The sequence below is a fragment of the Mauremys reevesii genome, linkage group 1, assembly GCF_016161935.1.
Source record: "Mauremys reevesii isolate NIE-2019 linkage group 1, ASM1616193v1, whole genome shotgun sequence".
Classification (NCBI taxonomy): Eukaryota; Metazoa; Chordata; order Testudines; family Geoemydidae; genus Mauremys; species Mauremys reevesii.
Genome location: NC_052623.1, coordinates 268,572,844 through 268,590,029, shown reverse-complemented (window position 1 = coordinate 268,590,029; position 17,186 = coordinate 268,572,844). Strand labels below are relative to the sequence as shown.

Genomic DNA, 17,186 nt, shown 5'->3' with positions numbered 1-17,186 from the left:
CAGACCAAAGGTCCATCTAGCCCAGTGTCCTGTCTTCCAAAAGTGGCCAATGCCAGGTACTTCAGAGGGAATGAACAGAACAGGCAATCATCAATGATCCCCTGTTGCCCATTCCCAGCTTCTGGCAAACAGAGGCTAGGGACACCATCCCTGTCCATTAGCCATTGATGGAGCTATCCTCCATGAATTTATCTAGTTCTTTTTTGAACCCTGTTATAATCTTGGCCTTCACAATATCCTCTGGCAAGGAGTTTCACAGGTTGACTGTGTGTTGTGTGAAGAAATACTTCCTTTTGTTTTAAACCTGCTGCCTATTAATTTCATTTAGTGACCCCTAGTTCTTGTGTCATGAGGTGTTCTTGTGCTTGCAGATGGTTGATCGTCCTGAGATAGAAGGGGGAGGGGTGGAACTGCAAATCAGTGAGGGACAAGTGAGCCTTATCTTAAGCACATTAGGCCCTTCAAGACAAGTGCTAGAGAAATGCTAGATTTTATAACTATGGTGCTTCGGGCAAGTCTTCTCTTGCCCTGGCACTGGGAATGAACAGAGACAGGAGGCAAGGCATTGTCTACACATGTATCAAAGAGAGCCAACATTCTGTGGAAAGTTATTTTATTTCAGTATCCACACACTCTGTCACAGATCATGCACTAGTCCTTCCCTCTTCCAGTCCACAATATCACAGCCTGGGAGAGATCAGGGCATCTCAACTGCTCACTTCATAACATGGGCACCCAGACTCCGTGACACCAGGGGCCACGCCAGCAGCTTGCCAGAAGGCAAAGGGCAGCCTTTTTACATAATTGCTTTTAATTTTAAAAATCTTCACGTGACTTAAAAGGTTAAAGATTGAACTCAATGGCAGTAAAAACCTACAGTTGAGCTAGCTGGTCCTCACTCTGAAGTTGCAGGGAACCCAAAGACAATCTTATACGAGTTGTGTGTGATTTAAGCAATAGCAGCACACACCAAGACATTCCCGGAGCCAAGAGTGCAAAACAACAGACTTGGGGCTCTGGGCCTGTTACAATCATTTGTCTCCATGGGCTGCCCTTCCTTCCCTGAACTGGGGAAGTGGCCACGAGCTGCAATTTTCATATTTTATTCTGGGCATCCTTGCTCTGTATTTTAATTTCATATAGAAAGTAGCCCATGAATGGGTAAGACACAGAAGCCTTCCTGGCTATTACTCTCCTCTCAATACAACTAGACTTGTAGTGAATTTTAACACTGATAGATGCCTGCTTGACAACTCTTACAAGTGGATGCAGATTAATGTCAACTTCCAGCGCACTGGCCTCCCCGCCGCCTTCATGCCTCAGCCCTGACCTGATCTAACCACATTCTGTGGACACATGGTCAGCTCAATCTCTGTGACCCATTATATCTTTGGCCTATGCGGAGACTGCCAACAAGGGGGTGATTGTTGTCAGTTGTGGCAGCTGCCTGCGGTATGAGAGCACCTGGTTCCCTAGGAACCAGGCTGAGACCACATCCTTGTAGTTAGCTTAGCGGGGAAAAAAGTTTTACATTTCAGAATTGAACAGATGAAGTGATGAAAGTGACTGAAGTGAAGTGGAACAAAGTCTTGTTGAGAGAGGAAAAAAAAGACAAATTCAACTTTGGAGCAACAAGAAATGGTCATAAAAACATGAATCATTAGGTTGCCAGAAAGAAACAAAGGGTTCACTTACAGGGTCTGTATAAAGGTAGGGATCTGACAAGAACAGGGAAGGCTTCTGAAGCCAAACCAGACACTGGCTTCCCCCTATTCTTGTCTCACCCTTTTTGTAGGGTTTTGATAATTCCTGACCATGCTATTACTCAGTTATGTCAAGGCCATTGTATTGGAGTCGGCACCAAGTGAGGGGGGTGAGAACACTGCAGAGATGAATGCACAGAGGGAATCCATCCATCCCCTGATATTGTAATAGCTTTGTTGACCTTCAAGTAGCTAGAGGGAGGGTGAGTTTCCCAGTCCCCCAAGAGACTCAAAGTCTCGCCTGTTTGTGTTTATGGCAGGAAGACTGATACTGGAAGTAAAGCAGAGAGCAAGAAAGGAAAAGGGTTAAACTCCAGGAACATGAGTAAGGAGCAACCAACACAGCACCCAGTACTGACTGCTGCAGAAGTTAAAAAATAAAATAATACAAAGTCAATTTGTTAACCCTTCAGAGACTACAGATTTTATATAACACACAGCTTTCCAAGCTTTTGGCTGGCAGCCTAGAAAATAGCAGCAGTCTAGGGGTTAAATAATTTAAAATGTAACATTTCGTTATCACTGTATACTGAATACTGTCAGACAAACTGGTTAGACTGGACTGACTGCATGAGAAAACCTGGCCTAGGATAAATGCACATCCCTAGGATTCATCTTACCAGCACCACCTTTAATTAGAAAATATGGCCTAAATCTCTCTGCTGGGACTCCATCCCTGAGATTTACCTCACAAGCCCCTGCACCACCTTTAAGAGGGAAATAAAATAAGGTCTCAGATCTCTTCTCCTGAGTCTCCACAATTGCAATTCATCTCCTCAGCTTTTGTGTTGCTTTTAAATAGAAAGGTTGGGTGTTAAAAATGGGAAGAGGAGAAAACTCCAAAACTGCACGTACACATAATGGTAGTACTTGTCATTCAAGACAGACAGAACCCCACCATTGTCAGAGGGTGGCAGCAGGAAGGAAGCTGTGTAGTCCCGAGCAGATAGGTGCTCCATGCCTGCAATGCAGGAGATACCGCTGTGTGGCTGGCCACTCCCTCAAAGCTGTATAATCATCTGGAGGCAGGCAGGGAAGTACAGCAGAGAGAGAACAGCACAAAATGGCAGTGGAAGTTGAAATACTGCAGAAATCCAACAGGACCAAACAGAGGAAATGTGAATTATGTGCCCCACTGTCCCAATGACTTTACACTGCAAACAGTGCAAGTTTAACCTGTGGGAACACAGAAGGGAAGATCTACCTCAGCTCTCCCCTTCCTTCCCCTCCTCCCAAAACAGATACACATACCTTTCATCTCCTCTTCCCAGTAACTCATTCCAAGATAGCTACTAGGCACTAATACTGCACTTAGTAAGTATGGGCCGGATCCTCAGCTGGTGTAATTCAGTGTGGCTTCATCAACTTCAGTGCAGCTTCACCAGTTTACACCAGGTGACAATCTGACCCATGTGTGTCTATTGCAAACCCCTATGTTGTATAAACCTGTTTCCACTTGTTACTGAGAGTAAAAACCATAATGGCATGAGAGAGCTGCTATATGAGAAACTGAGAAAACAGCTCCTGTATTCAGCCTCTTACTCTGCACATCTGAGGTCTCACCTTGACTATTCTTGATTTCCAAGGCAATTCCCACCAGCAACACCCAATGGATCTTGCCAGGCAGGACCCCACTCTCTCCTCAGCCTCATGAGAACAGGATGTACATGCAGTTTCTTCACAGGTTCAGTGGGACCAGTGGTGGTGCACCTTTGACTGATCACATACACCCAACTTACCAAGGATGACACTGCTGTTGGACTCCACACTGGCAGAAACGTCAGCCATGTGCATACTTCTCCTGCAAGCCTTACACCCCTACATACTGCCTGTACAATCATCATGCAGAGTTCACTCTGTAATACAATCACTGCTATACACAGTCCTATCAAAAAATCCCAGTTGGGCTGCTATGCACTTCTGGGTCTGAGTGGGAGAGAGAGGAAAGGAAAACAACAAGGTAGGTGAAACAGAAGGAAACACATGAGGGAAGGGAAGTCAGACAGTGGGAGAAATACTAGATGTCAACAATAAGTTTGCTCAAATTGCCATTGGATTCACTGGCCCAGTTCCACCCACTCTAACATGGAAATGAAGGGGTTCACTCCTTCATAGGGAAAAGAGGGCACAGTGTTTTGGTAGAAGGTTGGAACACCTGCAGCAGGCCTTAAGAACAAACACTGCACAATGGTGCCTCCTCCCCACCCCCCGCAGTCAACAGATAACAGCTGGGACAGAGAACAGTGGAACTGGACCAGGAGCACCAAGAAATCCAGCAGGAGCACCAACTTCACAGCAGGAAGTATGGGTGGCCTAAAGAAAAAAGATGGGGGGAGAGGGGACAACAGTTAGTAAGAGTCAAAGTCCATCTTGGCCAGACAACCCCAGCATCATTCTCCCATGTAAAGTCCCATTACGTCTGCAGCAAGACCTGTGGCTCTGAGAGGGAGCTGTAGAGAGTGTAGCCCAACTCATCCACTTCTTCAGGGGTGAGCTCTGAAAACAAGTTCACCTTGGGATTCAGAGCACTGGGTAAGACACCAGCCTCCAAGTAGCCAATCAGTCCCTTCAGTGCCTGCAGGAAGCGGTCAGCTAGCACATCTTGGGACCAGTCAGACTCCGCTTGGGCCAGGTGCAGGATGACATTGGTGAGCTGGCTGGCAGTGAGGCGGCCCAGTGCTGGGTTTGACTTGCACACAGCTTTGAGAATCTTGAGGCACAAGCAACGGCAGCCAGAATCGCCTTGGTCCAGGGCCCGCAGGCGAGCTGTCTCTGCTGGCCGCAGGCTCAGTCGCCATAGATTGTCATACTGGGCCAATCGGTGGGGTTTGGCCACCAGGATGGTGTCACCCAGTGTCAGGGATGGTAGGAAGTCAATAAGAAGGTGTCGCTCTGGCTCATACTGGACTTCCAGTGTCAGGGTCTCTGGGGGTGCTGCCGGACGGATCACGTAGTCCAGGAGGGACCCAATGGCTGGCCAATTGATGGAGCCTGCCACTACTTTCTCAAAGGTGTCTGCCACAACCTTGGGGGAGAGGTAGCCCCCCACCACACAGCGGTCCCAGTAGCTGCTCCCACGGGGGAAGTACTCTGGGTTTTCCCGACGCACCAGGCAGAATCCAGGGATGTTCATGATGGTGTCCTCACCTGGAATGCATGACCACAGGTTCTGCTCCAAGACCAGAGGCACAATGAGCTGAATGTGATCAGCTGTCACTACCTGTCAGGAGAGGGGGAAAAGGGCGAGAGTTAACAGTTGAACCTGCTGGGATAAAGCCAACACATCTTCCTTCAAATGGGAATCCAAGAGGCTCTAAGTGGGAATCTCTGCCTTCCTTTCATCAGGAAATGTGCAGAGGGATCATTCTTCATAATCCAGGGAAAAACTGCAGGGCATAATGAAATCTGGTATTTATTCAGCATTTGCCTGAAAGATCTCTATGCACCTTATGAACTCAAATGGATACACCAACTACAACACGGATTGTTTCACCTACCACTAAATTGAATCCACCTCTTGGGTATGATGTGGCAGTTGTTTCAGCATACAGCAACATTACACAGCAGTTTGGGACACGAACTGGAGGATAACTGACAAACTGCAGGGAGAGCTTAAATTGTCAAATCTGAATCATCCCACAACAGAATCTGTCACAGGTGCTAGAGTCAATGCCCCATTCTCTTGAGAAAGGTGTGCTGGGATCTTTAATGACCATATGTGATTAACACATCAGATTTAAGTTGCATCCAATACGCAGCACTCCATCCAGGAGCATCGATTCAGTGCTGCCTCAGAAGTGACTCACTCACTATAGTCTGTAGCCATTTTTGCTTCAAAGTGATCTACAGCAGAGCTTGCTCTCCAGTTAACAAAAACCAAACAAAAAGAGTAGGAAAGGCTTACAGAAATATACAAGGGTTCTGAGGGAAGCCACACATTTGGACAAGGATGTGCAAGGTAAGTGCTGTGGGGAAGGATAGAGAAAAATGGAGATGTGGCAGAGGCAGAGCAGGAAAATACAGAGGGGACAGAGAAAGAAGGAACTGAGACAAGCAGAAGGGAAAAAACGAAGGTAGTAAAGAGCAGATGTTCTACAGACACAGCCAGAGCTGCATGTCTGTTTTGCAAAAACATCACACAGATGTATTCCCAGGAAATGTGGCATCGAAAGGCTTTTTAAACAGGAATGCTGTGCTGAAACAGCACACCCAGCAGGGAAGCCTGAAATACCTCTACCCAGTCACCTGCAGCATAATGGATACCACACACTCCGGTGAGTTACCTGCAGATCATCATAGAGGCTGCCACTGAGGTACATGTCACGCAGGGGCATGTCTGGCAGCTTGGCACGTAGGAAGCTACGCAGTTCAGCGCAGATATCTACAGCTGCCTGCTTGGCCCGGGCCTGCTCTTCTGCTGGGATAGCCACTTTCCTCCGGTAGTAGGCAAAGAGTTTTTCTTGCAGGGACAGACGGAGGTGCGACTTCTTCAATTCTACTTGGCTCCTCTTGGCAGATGATTTGGGCTTTGCAGGTCGGAACGCATCTGTCAGGCAAGAGAGAGAAATCCCATAATCCCCAACATTTCATTGCTAAATGTTTGAAAGAGATAACTTGGCAGCGCTGAAATACAGCCCCCTTCAGGGTGGATTTTAGCAGTCATTTTGCAGGCTTTATTGTGAGTATCATAGTAGGAGAAAGTTGTGAATTACTTCAACAATAACTACTAAAGGAATTAGGTGGGCAGACAGTAAATTGCCAGAGTTGAAATTTAACATGGACAATGAGACTATCTTGCAAAATGAAATTATGTTGATGACTGTAAGTGGGCAGCGCCTGTTAAATTTTATCCAAAAGACAGCAACCCTTGCAGCACAAGTGCCTCCAACATGATGCAGGAACAATGAGAGGACAGAGTATCCCTTCCTGATCACCAACACCCGAGTTTTTCCTAAAGGGCTCCTACAATGTACTGACAAAGCCCAATGCAGTTTAGCTTGCGAGATCTGTTGTGGTTACAGTAATTTAAGCTGGTATGTCTGTCGGGGCTGTATTACCATCATTGATCAGGAGGCAGGCCAGAACAGGTGGGTAAGCAGGAAGAGATAAGAGACACTGCAGGTCAAGCAGTTATAGGGCTTGCGTTGTTTTGGAGGAAAGGGAGAGGATTTCTCAAGGATCTCTCTCTCAAGCCTTCATCTGACAGCTAGACCTGAACAGATACCTTCTCAGATCTCATTGATACAACACTTCTTCGTACTGCAGCACTTCTCTCTGGTTGAAATATGAAGCAGGGGAAATCAAGTACCCCTTCCTCAGGAAGTATTCAAGGAGGTCATTTTAAGAGCTGCTGAAATGCCTTTATTCAGCTCCTAGAGGACTCCCCCACCTTTAGGGGATGACAGAGCCCATTTAATTACTTCAGATGACATAATTCAGCTCTTGACTTAGATGCCCTGGTCATTAAGCTTTTTGCTGCTCCCCCAGTAGCAATGCCAAAGCCATCCTGGAGTTGGCCTGCTTGCGGAAACAGACATTTGGACACCAGGTGAAGTTCTGTGCCAGGTTATTATTTTGCAGATTCTACATTTAAAACTGGTGATCCTTAGAGGTTGGTTAAAGATCTCAATGTTACCTGGAAAGGGGGTAACAGGATTGAAAGGGCAGCTGCTATAATGCTGAAGGTGTCACACTACTTCTTACCTGCATCTAAAGCTGAAGGGTCAGTGGGGAGGGTCTGTAGGGAACGGCTCAGACTTGTCTTCATATCTTGGTTCAGTAACCGTGATGAGGACCCCAGCCAGTTTGGCTCCTCCCAGCTTCTCTTTCCTGACTGACTCAAGCGGGTGGGGCTGCTGGGAGCACTGATTGCCCTGTCATACATCTGAAATGGCATCACAGGGACACAAGAAGTTACATTTGTTAAGTGTTCCATCCATTAGGAAACAACCAGCCCATATCCCTTCATTGGGTCCTTCCCATCCCCACATTCCACAGTGTTCATCTCTCTACCCCTCACCTTGTTACCTTCAGTAGCTCTGTTCTAATGTTCCATGCCCCTCCTCCACACAAGCACACTTTCCTTCCCCTCAGACTTCCTCACACTTACTCGTTTGACAGCCAGCGTGGCAATGCCCAGCATGGCAGCTCCGCCCACACCCAACACGAGCCGGGCATTGGAGAGCACAAAATCGATGGCTGTGCCAATGCCGTTGTCATCCTTCTTCCCCTTGCGCTCTCCAGCACCTGCCATCTCACCTTGAGAGGAGAGAACAGTTTTGTCAAAACGTTGTACCCCACCAATCTAAACCTCCATCTCCCCAGTCTGTTTCCCACTGTTCTTTGGAAGTTAGGATTTCCCACAATTAATTAGATTAATGGTCCATCAATTTCTGTATTTTGCCTCCTGCCACACTGGCTCAGACCACGTCTAGTCAGTTTTCTTGCCTCCAACAATGGCCAATGTCAGACTCTCCAGAGAAAGGAAATAAAACCCCTTTAAATGTTCCTAATTACATGGTATTATAGTCATGGGGAAAATTTATTCAACTCCAGCTCTCAGTTTATGACCTGAAGCATGATGATTAACAGCTCCTGACATTGTACCTGACCTAGGGTCACTGCGGAGGCTTTACACATAAACGTAGTAACCCTCACTCTGGTACTAGCACCTGCAATGCAGCAGCACAGAATGGTGTCCTCGGGAGACAGCAAATGAGAAGGCAGCAAGAGCTGGGGAAGGGGCTCAGAATCTACCAGAAGGGGTAGTTGTTGTGGGGGAGGGGGAGAAAGCTGTTAGAGAAGGAGAAGAATTTAGATGCTGAGGTAGCAAGTGAACTGAAGTCTGGGTAGGTGGTGAGGTGATAAAATAAAGGAACTGGAGAATAAAAGTAGGGGACTGGGAAGTGAGGAGGGGGAAAGGAGGAAAATAGGAAAGGTTTCAGCTCAGGAGAAGCAGGAAAAATACACAGACCTGCGTACGTGAGCAGACACTATTAGAGAAGGGAAGTAGAAGGAAATAAAGCCTACAGACTTACCAGAGAAAGTGTATCAAGGGGGGAAAAACTGAAAGGAAATATAAGTGATGAAAAATGGACTTGATCAAAAAGTTGTTTTAGATGAAAACAGATCCTGAAAACAGTAAACATGACACCCACCCACAAAAGACCTAAAGTATATTAAAAGAGACAATGTCTGTTTGAGCATCTATTGAAGGAATACAGTTGAAAGGTGCCTAATGGATAAGTGAGAGCCCTCAAGGTCAGGGGTTCTCAAACTGGGCATCGGGACCCCTCAGGGGATCGTGAGGTTATTATGTGGGGGATCACAAGCTGTCAGCCTCCACCCCAAACCCTGCTTTGCCTCCAGCATTTATAATAGCGTTAAATATAAAAAAAAGTGTTTTTAATTTATAAGGGGGGTTGCACTCAGAGACTTGCTTGTGAAAGGGGTCACCAGTACAAAAGTTTGAGAATCACTGCTCTAGGTGAAGAAACCGTGCTTGTGGATAAACTCGATGGAAAGAGGTACAGCCACAGGAACAACTAATTTAAGGAGTGCTCCAATGCAAGGGGAAGCAAGAACAGGACAGCAAGGGTGGAACTGGACCTACTGCCAAGGAGAGGAAAAGTTGATTCTTCCTTGAAGTGACACAGTATACTGTTAAATAATCTCTTGTTCTTCTTAATAAAAACATATTTGGTACTAACTGCATAGAGTAAGGAAGAATAACGTGTACAAGTTCCCAAAGGTTAATGAGTTGGTAACACAGTTTGTTATTACAAGTAGTCTTTGGTAACATTGTATATTATTTATGTTCCTGGTACAATTTTGGGATTCTCCCGTATAAAATTCTAAAAATTTAAAATAATTCCTTTTGTCTTGGTTTGCCTCTGCTTCTCCTCAGTTAGCATATTCTAGCTGGATCACCACATAACTATCTAATGCTTTTTAAAAATCTCACTAACATATTTGCCTCAGTTATGTCTTGCAATAGTGATTTTTACATGTTAATTATATGTTAAACCATATCACCTTTTATGTCTTTTCCCTTTAACCAGCTGAATACTGTACTAGGGGACTGGCCTCTATGCCATTTAATCTCCTTTCCAAACTAAAGAGTCCTAGTCCCTTTCTATAGGATCGCATCTTCTTGCAGAAACTACAATCTAGTTGTCCATGGGGGAGGAATCAAAGCAGAATTATTCAAGTGGTGTGCAAGAGCAAAGGAACTGCTGTACTAGATCACACCCAAGGCCCATCTACTCCAGTATCCCTTCTCTGACAGATACTTCAGAGGAAAACTCAAGAAACCCCATAATGGGCAATTATGGATTAGTCTGCTCACAGAGGAAGTTTCTTCCTAAGCTCTGGGAGTTTATGCCCTAAAGCATGAGGGTTTATCATTTATACAAAGATCATGATATGCAATGTAACTATAGATGTTCTCATTCAGGGATACTCAAACTTCATTCAGCCTGCCCGGGCCCACTCCTCCCAGGTGGGGGGCAAAGCCAAAGCCCCAGCCCCACCACCCTGGACCAAAGCCTTTGGGCTTTAACCCTTGGGCTTCAGCTCTGGCCCCAGGCAGTGGGCCTCGGGTCACAGCAAGTCTAAGCCACCCCTGGTGACCCCATTAAAATGGGGTCGCGACCCACTTTGGGGTCCTGACCCACAGTTCGAGAACCACTGTTCTCATTCATATACATGTCTAATTTTGAATCCTACTAAATTATTGGCTTCAATAGTATATAATGGCAATGAATTCCACTGCTTAATTATGTGTATAAAAAGTATTTTCTTTAATCACTTTTAAACTTGCTATTTTTCAGATTCATCAAAGATGTATTTGCACTAGGGAAATTTTCAAAACTACTTTAAAGCCAGTTCTGCTATACTGACTTTAGAACTGGCTAAAGGCACACTATTCACCAAGTTTTAGGCAGTTTAGAATGGCCACACTTGTTCTTCTGAACCAGTTCCCAGAATCACTTTAAACTCCAAGAACTCAAGAAGGATGGGCACTGAGCTGATGAGTTTGCAACTGAATTACTTTTGGTCACTATACAGATGTAGCAGTTGTCCACAGCGGTACCACTAAAACAGTGTTTTTCAACTAGTAAATAGTCTGGGGATGAAGGCCCTGGGGCAGAGCTGTAACTAGACATTTTAGTGCCCAGGGCAAGCAAGCATATTTGCACTCCCTACCAGAGGTGATGAGGGAGTGGACCATGTAGGATCATGTTCCCCCACCTCCCAGATTTTTTGGTTGTGCCCCTCAACACAGACAAGCTGGGTGACCTGCTGAGGTGAGTCGGGATGGAGGTGGCGCACCCTCCCCGAGATCTGCTGTGTGGGGCTGACCTGAGCTGCCCTCACAGCTTTGTGCCATTGGCAGCTGCCCCACTCTTGCTACAGCCATACCATGGGGTGGTTTTGGTCATATCCTACCCCTGGGAGAGGCTGAATCCTGCCGAGCATTTACCCCACAGTGGTGGCTGCTTCTGTGGGGGTGTCTGGCTTGACTCTCTGTTCTGGCCATTGCAAACTCCAGGGTTGCAGCCCTGTTCAGGTTTAGCTCCGTGACCCCAGCTGTATCAAATCTGTATGAGTTGTGTTGTGACCTGGCTCATGTGATTGCAGTACAGTTCACTCAAATTTGGCCTAACCAGACTTCCGTCATGACAGCTGGGCCAAACTTGAGTGGCACTGGAATCCGAGGTTGCAGTGCCTAGAGCAGGGAGGCGAGCCCAACCAGCCCTGTGGGATGGGAGCCACAGAAGCTGCCACATGACCCTTTGAAACATTCTAGCGACCCAATTTTGGGTCCCTACTCATGGGTTGAGAAACCCTGCAATAAAACAAACAAACAAAGGGACCTACCTAAGGCTTAATGCATCTGTGAGGGGAGCACTGCCTGTATGGATGGATATCCAGGCACTTTCTGGACTTTCTTCTTCAAGTTCGTGGTGGGCAGAAGATATTAATCATCTGTCCAGGAAGATTAACGGTTTTGGAAGGAGGAAAAAAAAAAGGAAGCAGGGAAAGAGCAAGGGGAGGCAAAGACTCTAAACCAACCCTCCCAGTCTATTGTGCAGGAAGGCCAGTCCCTTCTCCAGTTGTCTCTCTCTGTCTTCAAGCCGTTCCAGCTGCTGGTTCTTGCGGAACTCACGCCGGATTGAGGCGAGGTAGAAATCACGGTCGGTGTAGCGTAGACCACGGCCCTGGCGCAGCAGAGCACGATAGAGGTTCAGCACTGTCTCACGGGACCACGCTGCCATGGGGGACAGATGCAGGAGAAGGCAAACTGAAGAAAAATGGATGAGTGAAAGTCAACATTTGTTTCCCAGTTGCGGTTTCGCTATCTCCCGCCTGCCAGTCTCCCTGATACTTTCTTCACAAGCCACTGGGAAAGGGGAACCCAAGGGAATGATTTCCACCAGAGAAGGAGAGGGAAACTTACTGCAGAGGCAAAGATCCCTGCTGGGGGGGCGGGGCAGAGAACAACCTCACCCTATCTGCCAGCAAAGCAGAAAGAGGCAATAACACAAATCAGAGACACTGTAAAACCCCCCTAAGCATGACACTAACCCCCTCCCGCACCGAGACTCCCTGGATCAGCTCCGCCAGCGCCTGTCTCCGCCTGGGCTCCCCCTGCCAGGCGCTGCAGGGAGGCGGGCTGAGGAGGGGCCCCGGGGAGCAGCGCAGGGCGGGATCCCTTGGGCGGACGAATCCGCTAGAAAAGGTTTTGAGGGGAGAAGGGGGCCGGGCTCGGAATCCCCGGCGCGGGGGGGGGAGGGAGGGGGATGGGCCTGTCCCGGGACCCCGCTCCCCTCACACTCACCCGGAAGCGGAGCTGTTTCTCGGTCCCTCACTGTCGCCTGGTCCCGCTTCTGGGCGCCAGCACCGCCCACCCCCTAGCGCCGCTTCCCCGGGGTCACCCAGCAACATGGCCGCTTCGCTTCCGGGGCGCGACCCCGGCGGCCAACCAGCGAGAGCGAGCGGGAGCATAGATTGTACGCGCGGGGAGGGCGAACTTCCGCTGGTCGCGGCGCGAGGTAGGGACGGGCGCTCAGGGCTGCCCCCAGCAGACCGGCGGTGCTGTACGGAACGCGAGCGGGGACAGTTTGGAATCCCTCCTTAGTCCTTCCCTCCGGCGGTAGAACGTGGCAGAGCCCAGACCCGTCCTGAGTAGCGTCACGCGTCACTGGCGCGTGGGCGAGCCCTAGCGGGAAACGAAGAGCGCGCGCGCCTCCCTGCAGATCTCACTGGGCTGAGCTGGTCTGCCAGGCTCGGGTGCAGGCCTTATTGTCACTTCCTATGTAGTGATTTCGTGTTTCCTACTCTACCCTGGAAGAACGCCAGTCCAGTTCTCTGCCTGCCTGGATCATTTTTGTGACGTGCCTTGTATAAACAAACAGGCTCATTCGTTACCCTAAGATCAAATCAGATAGTACAACAAATTGATTAGCAAATTCTTAAGATTCAGACCCTTTATAATTTGGGGTTTGTTGAGGTGTGGGTGGAGTGCTGGTGGGGTGCCATAAATTTGCATCTGGATTTAGCTGTTGATCCTCTAATGCTTTGTGGTTAGGGAAGGGAGTGTTTGTTGCTTTGGTTAAGATGGCAGCAAAAGGTCAACATTCTTTCTTTGTATGTTCCGTTCTGAAATTACTCTTGGGCAAGTCCCAATGTGCGCAATACGTTCTTTCAAAACTGCAGCTGAAGGATTGCTGTTGAAGTCTTGCTCTAGCTTGTGTTGAAAAAAGTGCAGTTCTGCTCTGAAAAGTGACTTTGTACAAACTGTGTGAGAGGGCTCCATGTTTATTGTCTCTCTTTGGGTCTAACATAAATATATGCTCAGTTTATAATAAATATTTTTAATTGCCTTTGCCTTTTTCACTTATTTTGAATATATAAAGATATTTAACTATATATATAAGATTATTTGCTTCCTTTTAATTTTTTTCTTGCTTTTTTTAAATATTAGAAATATCAGTAACTAAGTCAGGGTTGGTTTGTTTGTTTTCACGGGAGAACTTCTGGGGGTTCCCAGATATGCTTATTGTGAACTCTCAAACCTTAACTGAAAGGCTAGGAGTGTTGACACTTTTACAAAAGAATCCTTTCAGCCAAATGTTTGTTAGGCATTAGAGGTAAATATGTGTAATTTTAAACAGTCTGACTTTAAAACCATCCCCCCTCTCAGCCTGTTGTCTTTTGTAATGTCAGAACTCACTAGTTCTCCAGGTACCTACGGCTGTCTACAATAGGGAAATTTTGCAAGCCATTCCTAACACTGACTCAGCTCCACCGGTGTTAGCAATGTTGGGAGCCCTAATGTCCACAAGCCAGTAGCTGCCATTAGTGTTTTAGGCACTATGTTGATTAAACCTGCTCATCAAGTGAGAGTCACAATAAACAGCTCTTTCTGTAGTTGTGTCTAGAAACATACTTCCCATTTAAACCCTCCCATTGAACAAAACACTCAATTTATTATTTTTCTTGAAATGCTTCTAGGATATTCCTATACTTTACATATACAAATGCTAATACAGAAAATACGGCTTCATGTTCAACAGCAACCCTACATTGGCTACACCAAAATGCTGCTCTAGTGTAGATGAGGCTCCAGAGTTCATGTCCCAAATGGCTTTTTGTATTCCTTTCACACAGATTGCTTCTGAAAGCAGAGCACTCTCTACCTCTGTACAGTAGGAGAAGGAAAAGTTAATCAAAAAATTTAGCAATAATCTTTTCCATCTCTCTAAATGCATGCAAATACCATTGCTGGTGATAGTCTTTAAATCTGTTATTAATTTCTAGAGCCCTGCGTGGATACAAAATCTGTATCTGCGTCTGATCAGTAATCTGCGGATATCGGCGGATTTGCAGGGCTCTATTAATTTCTCCCTCTGTTCAATATGCTGTCGTCTATGTGAATGGCCAAGGTCAACAAAAATCGAATGACTTCCTGTGATGAAGTGGGACTGTTCTTAATATTTCCTCTGAATACTGTGTGGGTGCCTCAGTTTCTGGCGGACACTCTGTCTTCTGGCAACTAATGGCACGGGCCCTTCCCCCTGCAAGGGGATAGCTAAAGGTGTGGGAGAACAAAGAGGTCAGGTGACCTCCTGGTCCAGGAAAGGAACTCAGCAGAGGAGGAGGGGCTGGAGGGGGTTTTAGTTTGGAGCTGGCTGGGGACAGGAAGTGAGTGCAGATGGGTTTGTCTGGCTCGCTGGGCCCCAAAATTGACCTGGCTGAGGGGTCCCGTTCTCTGTACCTACAAGCTCTGTTTTAGACCGTGTTCCTGTCATCTAATAAACCTCTGTGTTACTGGCTGGCTAAGAGTCCCGTCTGACTGTGAAGTGGGGGTGCGTGCAGGACCCTCTGGCTTCCCCAGGACTCCGCCTGGGCGGACTCGCTGTGGGAAGCACACGGAGGGGCATATGCTGAATGCTCCAAGGTCAGACCCAGGAAGGTGAAGCTGTGTGAGCTTCTTGCCCTGAAGACAGTCTGCTCCAAGGGAGAGGAGGCTCCCCAAAGTCCTGACTTCGGGGAGAGCAGTTCCAAAGCATTGCCCGCGAACTCCGTGACACTCCCCACATAATCTAGTTAACTCTTTTTCTTAGAGAGGTTTAAAATTTTTTGACCATTTATAACAAAAAAAAATTCCACTTTATTAATAAACATCTTACTAAGCTGTGCCCTTGTAAAAAAGCAAGGAGGTATACATTTGAAGAACCCAGGCTAATTGATTAATCTGTCCAGCTCTTTAAATATAAAGTTATGCTACTATTTAAAGTCAATTTTTTCAACAAGTCCTAATGTTCTAGCTAATGTGTATGGCCCCAAATAAACAAACCGTTTACACATGTTTTTAACTTTAAGCAGATGAGTGATCCCATTGCTGTTCAGCAAAGCACTTAAGGACACTGATGGTATTTAAGAACATGCTTAAAGTTAGGCATGTGTTTGAGTGCTAGGGATGGGATTGCTTATGTGCTTTTAAATATGTGCATAAGGCTTTGATCAGCAAAGCACAGTAAGCATTTTCTTAAGTCTCATTGACTTCAGTAGGCCTTAGGCATGCATTTAAGTACTTGGCTGAAGTGGGGCCTATATGCACCACTGCCCTCTACTGAATATAGATCTGGGCAAGTAAGTGAGAGTGTTCTCTGTGTGATTTCAGGTTGTTCTTTATTGGCTGGCTCACCATGGAGATGAGTCCTGAAAAGGTCATTCATGGAAAGTCTCTTCTAGCTCACAAGGTAGAGGCCTGTGCTTTTTGGAGCAGCAGGTCTTGAGTTGTATTTTAGGGATTGTTAAAACTCTGTTCTCTAACATAATAAAAAACATATAATTAAAAAATAAAAGTCGTATATACATCCACATAACGTTCTTAAAGTAATAGAACATAAAATGGCATAGGGTTATAATAAAATACCTTATACTAGAGGTAATAAAAATATACAAGAGAACTTTTGACCCAATCAAATCTAATTCGTCAAACTGTCATGCTAAATTTCCATTAGCCTAAAAAATTATACTGTACATTTGTCTCTTTTTCTTTTCCCCTGTTAAGGTGGGAAGATTGCTGGACCTCATGGTGATTGTTTACTTTAAGTTCAATCCATATTAAGATTTATAAGTAATGGGATAGAAGATAATGTTGAAAATTTAATCAATACTGTGCTCACTGTGGTTACTCTACCTCTGAATGGAGATGGCAGGAATAGAAAGTGTTCAGATATGGACAGTGAAAATGCTCAGATATATGGAAAGACTTCCACAGGAGGAGAAATTGAAAAATTTAGACTGCTTGTAGAGAAGAGACAAATAAGAGGGGAGATGACACAGGTATGCAGAATGATTAATGGTATAAAGAAGGTAAATTATGTGTTCATAGTAATCCTCTCTCAACAAGGAGACTTCATTGAAACTGGAAAGCAACCTGATAAAAGGGAATACAGTTTTATAAAAGGCATAATTCTCTTATTTGGTTCTATTCAATGTCTTCATAAATGATTTGAATAATGGCATTGAGAGTACACTTAAAGTTTGTGGACAATACTAAGCTGGGAGGGGTTGCAAGCATTTTGGAGGACAGGATTAAAATTCAAAATGATCTTGACAAACTGGAGAAATGGTCTGGAGTAAACAGGATTAAAATCAATAAGGACAAATGCAAAATACTACACTTAAGAAGGAATACTCAGTCATAGAATCATAGAAAATCAGGGTTGGAAGGGACCTCAGAGGTCATCTAGTCCAACCCCCTGCTCAAAGCAGGACCAATTCCCAACTAAATCATCCCAGCCAGGGCTTTGTCAAACCTGACCTTAAAAACCTCTAAGGATGGAGATTCCACCACCTCCCTAGGTAACCCATTCCAGTGCTTCACCACCCTCCTAGTGAAAAAGA

At 46.1% G+C, this 17,186-nt stretch overlaps 1 protein-coding gene across 3 annotated transcripts; it reads right to left on the bottom strand.

The window, feature by feature from the left end:
• Positions 1-596: 596 nt before the first annotated feature.
• MIEF1 (mitochondrial elongation factor 1) lies at positions 597-12,916 on the bottom strand. Of its 3 annotated transcripts, none has more exons than XM_039497109.1 (6): positions 12,607-12,912; positions 11,646-12,069; positions 7,873-8,021; positions 7,467-7,647; positions 6,047-6,309; positions 597-4,983 (listed from the first exon to the last, which is right to left on the bottom strand). In XM_039497109.1, the coding sequence occupies exons 3-6, from the start codon at positions 8,014-8,016 to the stop codon at positions 4,177-4,179; spliced, it is 1,395 nt and encodes a 464-aa protein (XP_039353043.1). In that variant the 5' UTR covers positions 8,017-8,021; positions 11,646-12,069; positions 12,607-12,912; the 3' UTR covers positions 597-4,176. The 3 variants fall into 3 exon arrangements, with proteins under 3 accessions (XP_039353043.1, XP_039353044.1, XP_039353045.1); XM_039497110.1 differs by lacking the exon at positions 12,607-12,912 and adding an exon at positions 12,354-12,492; XM_039497111.1 differs by lacking the exon at positions 7,873-8,021 and having other exon boundaries at positions 12,607-12,916.
• Positions 12,917-17,186: the final 4,270 nt, after the last annotated feature.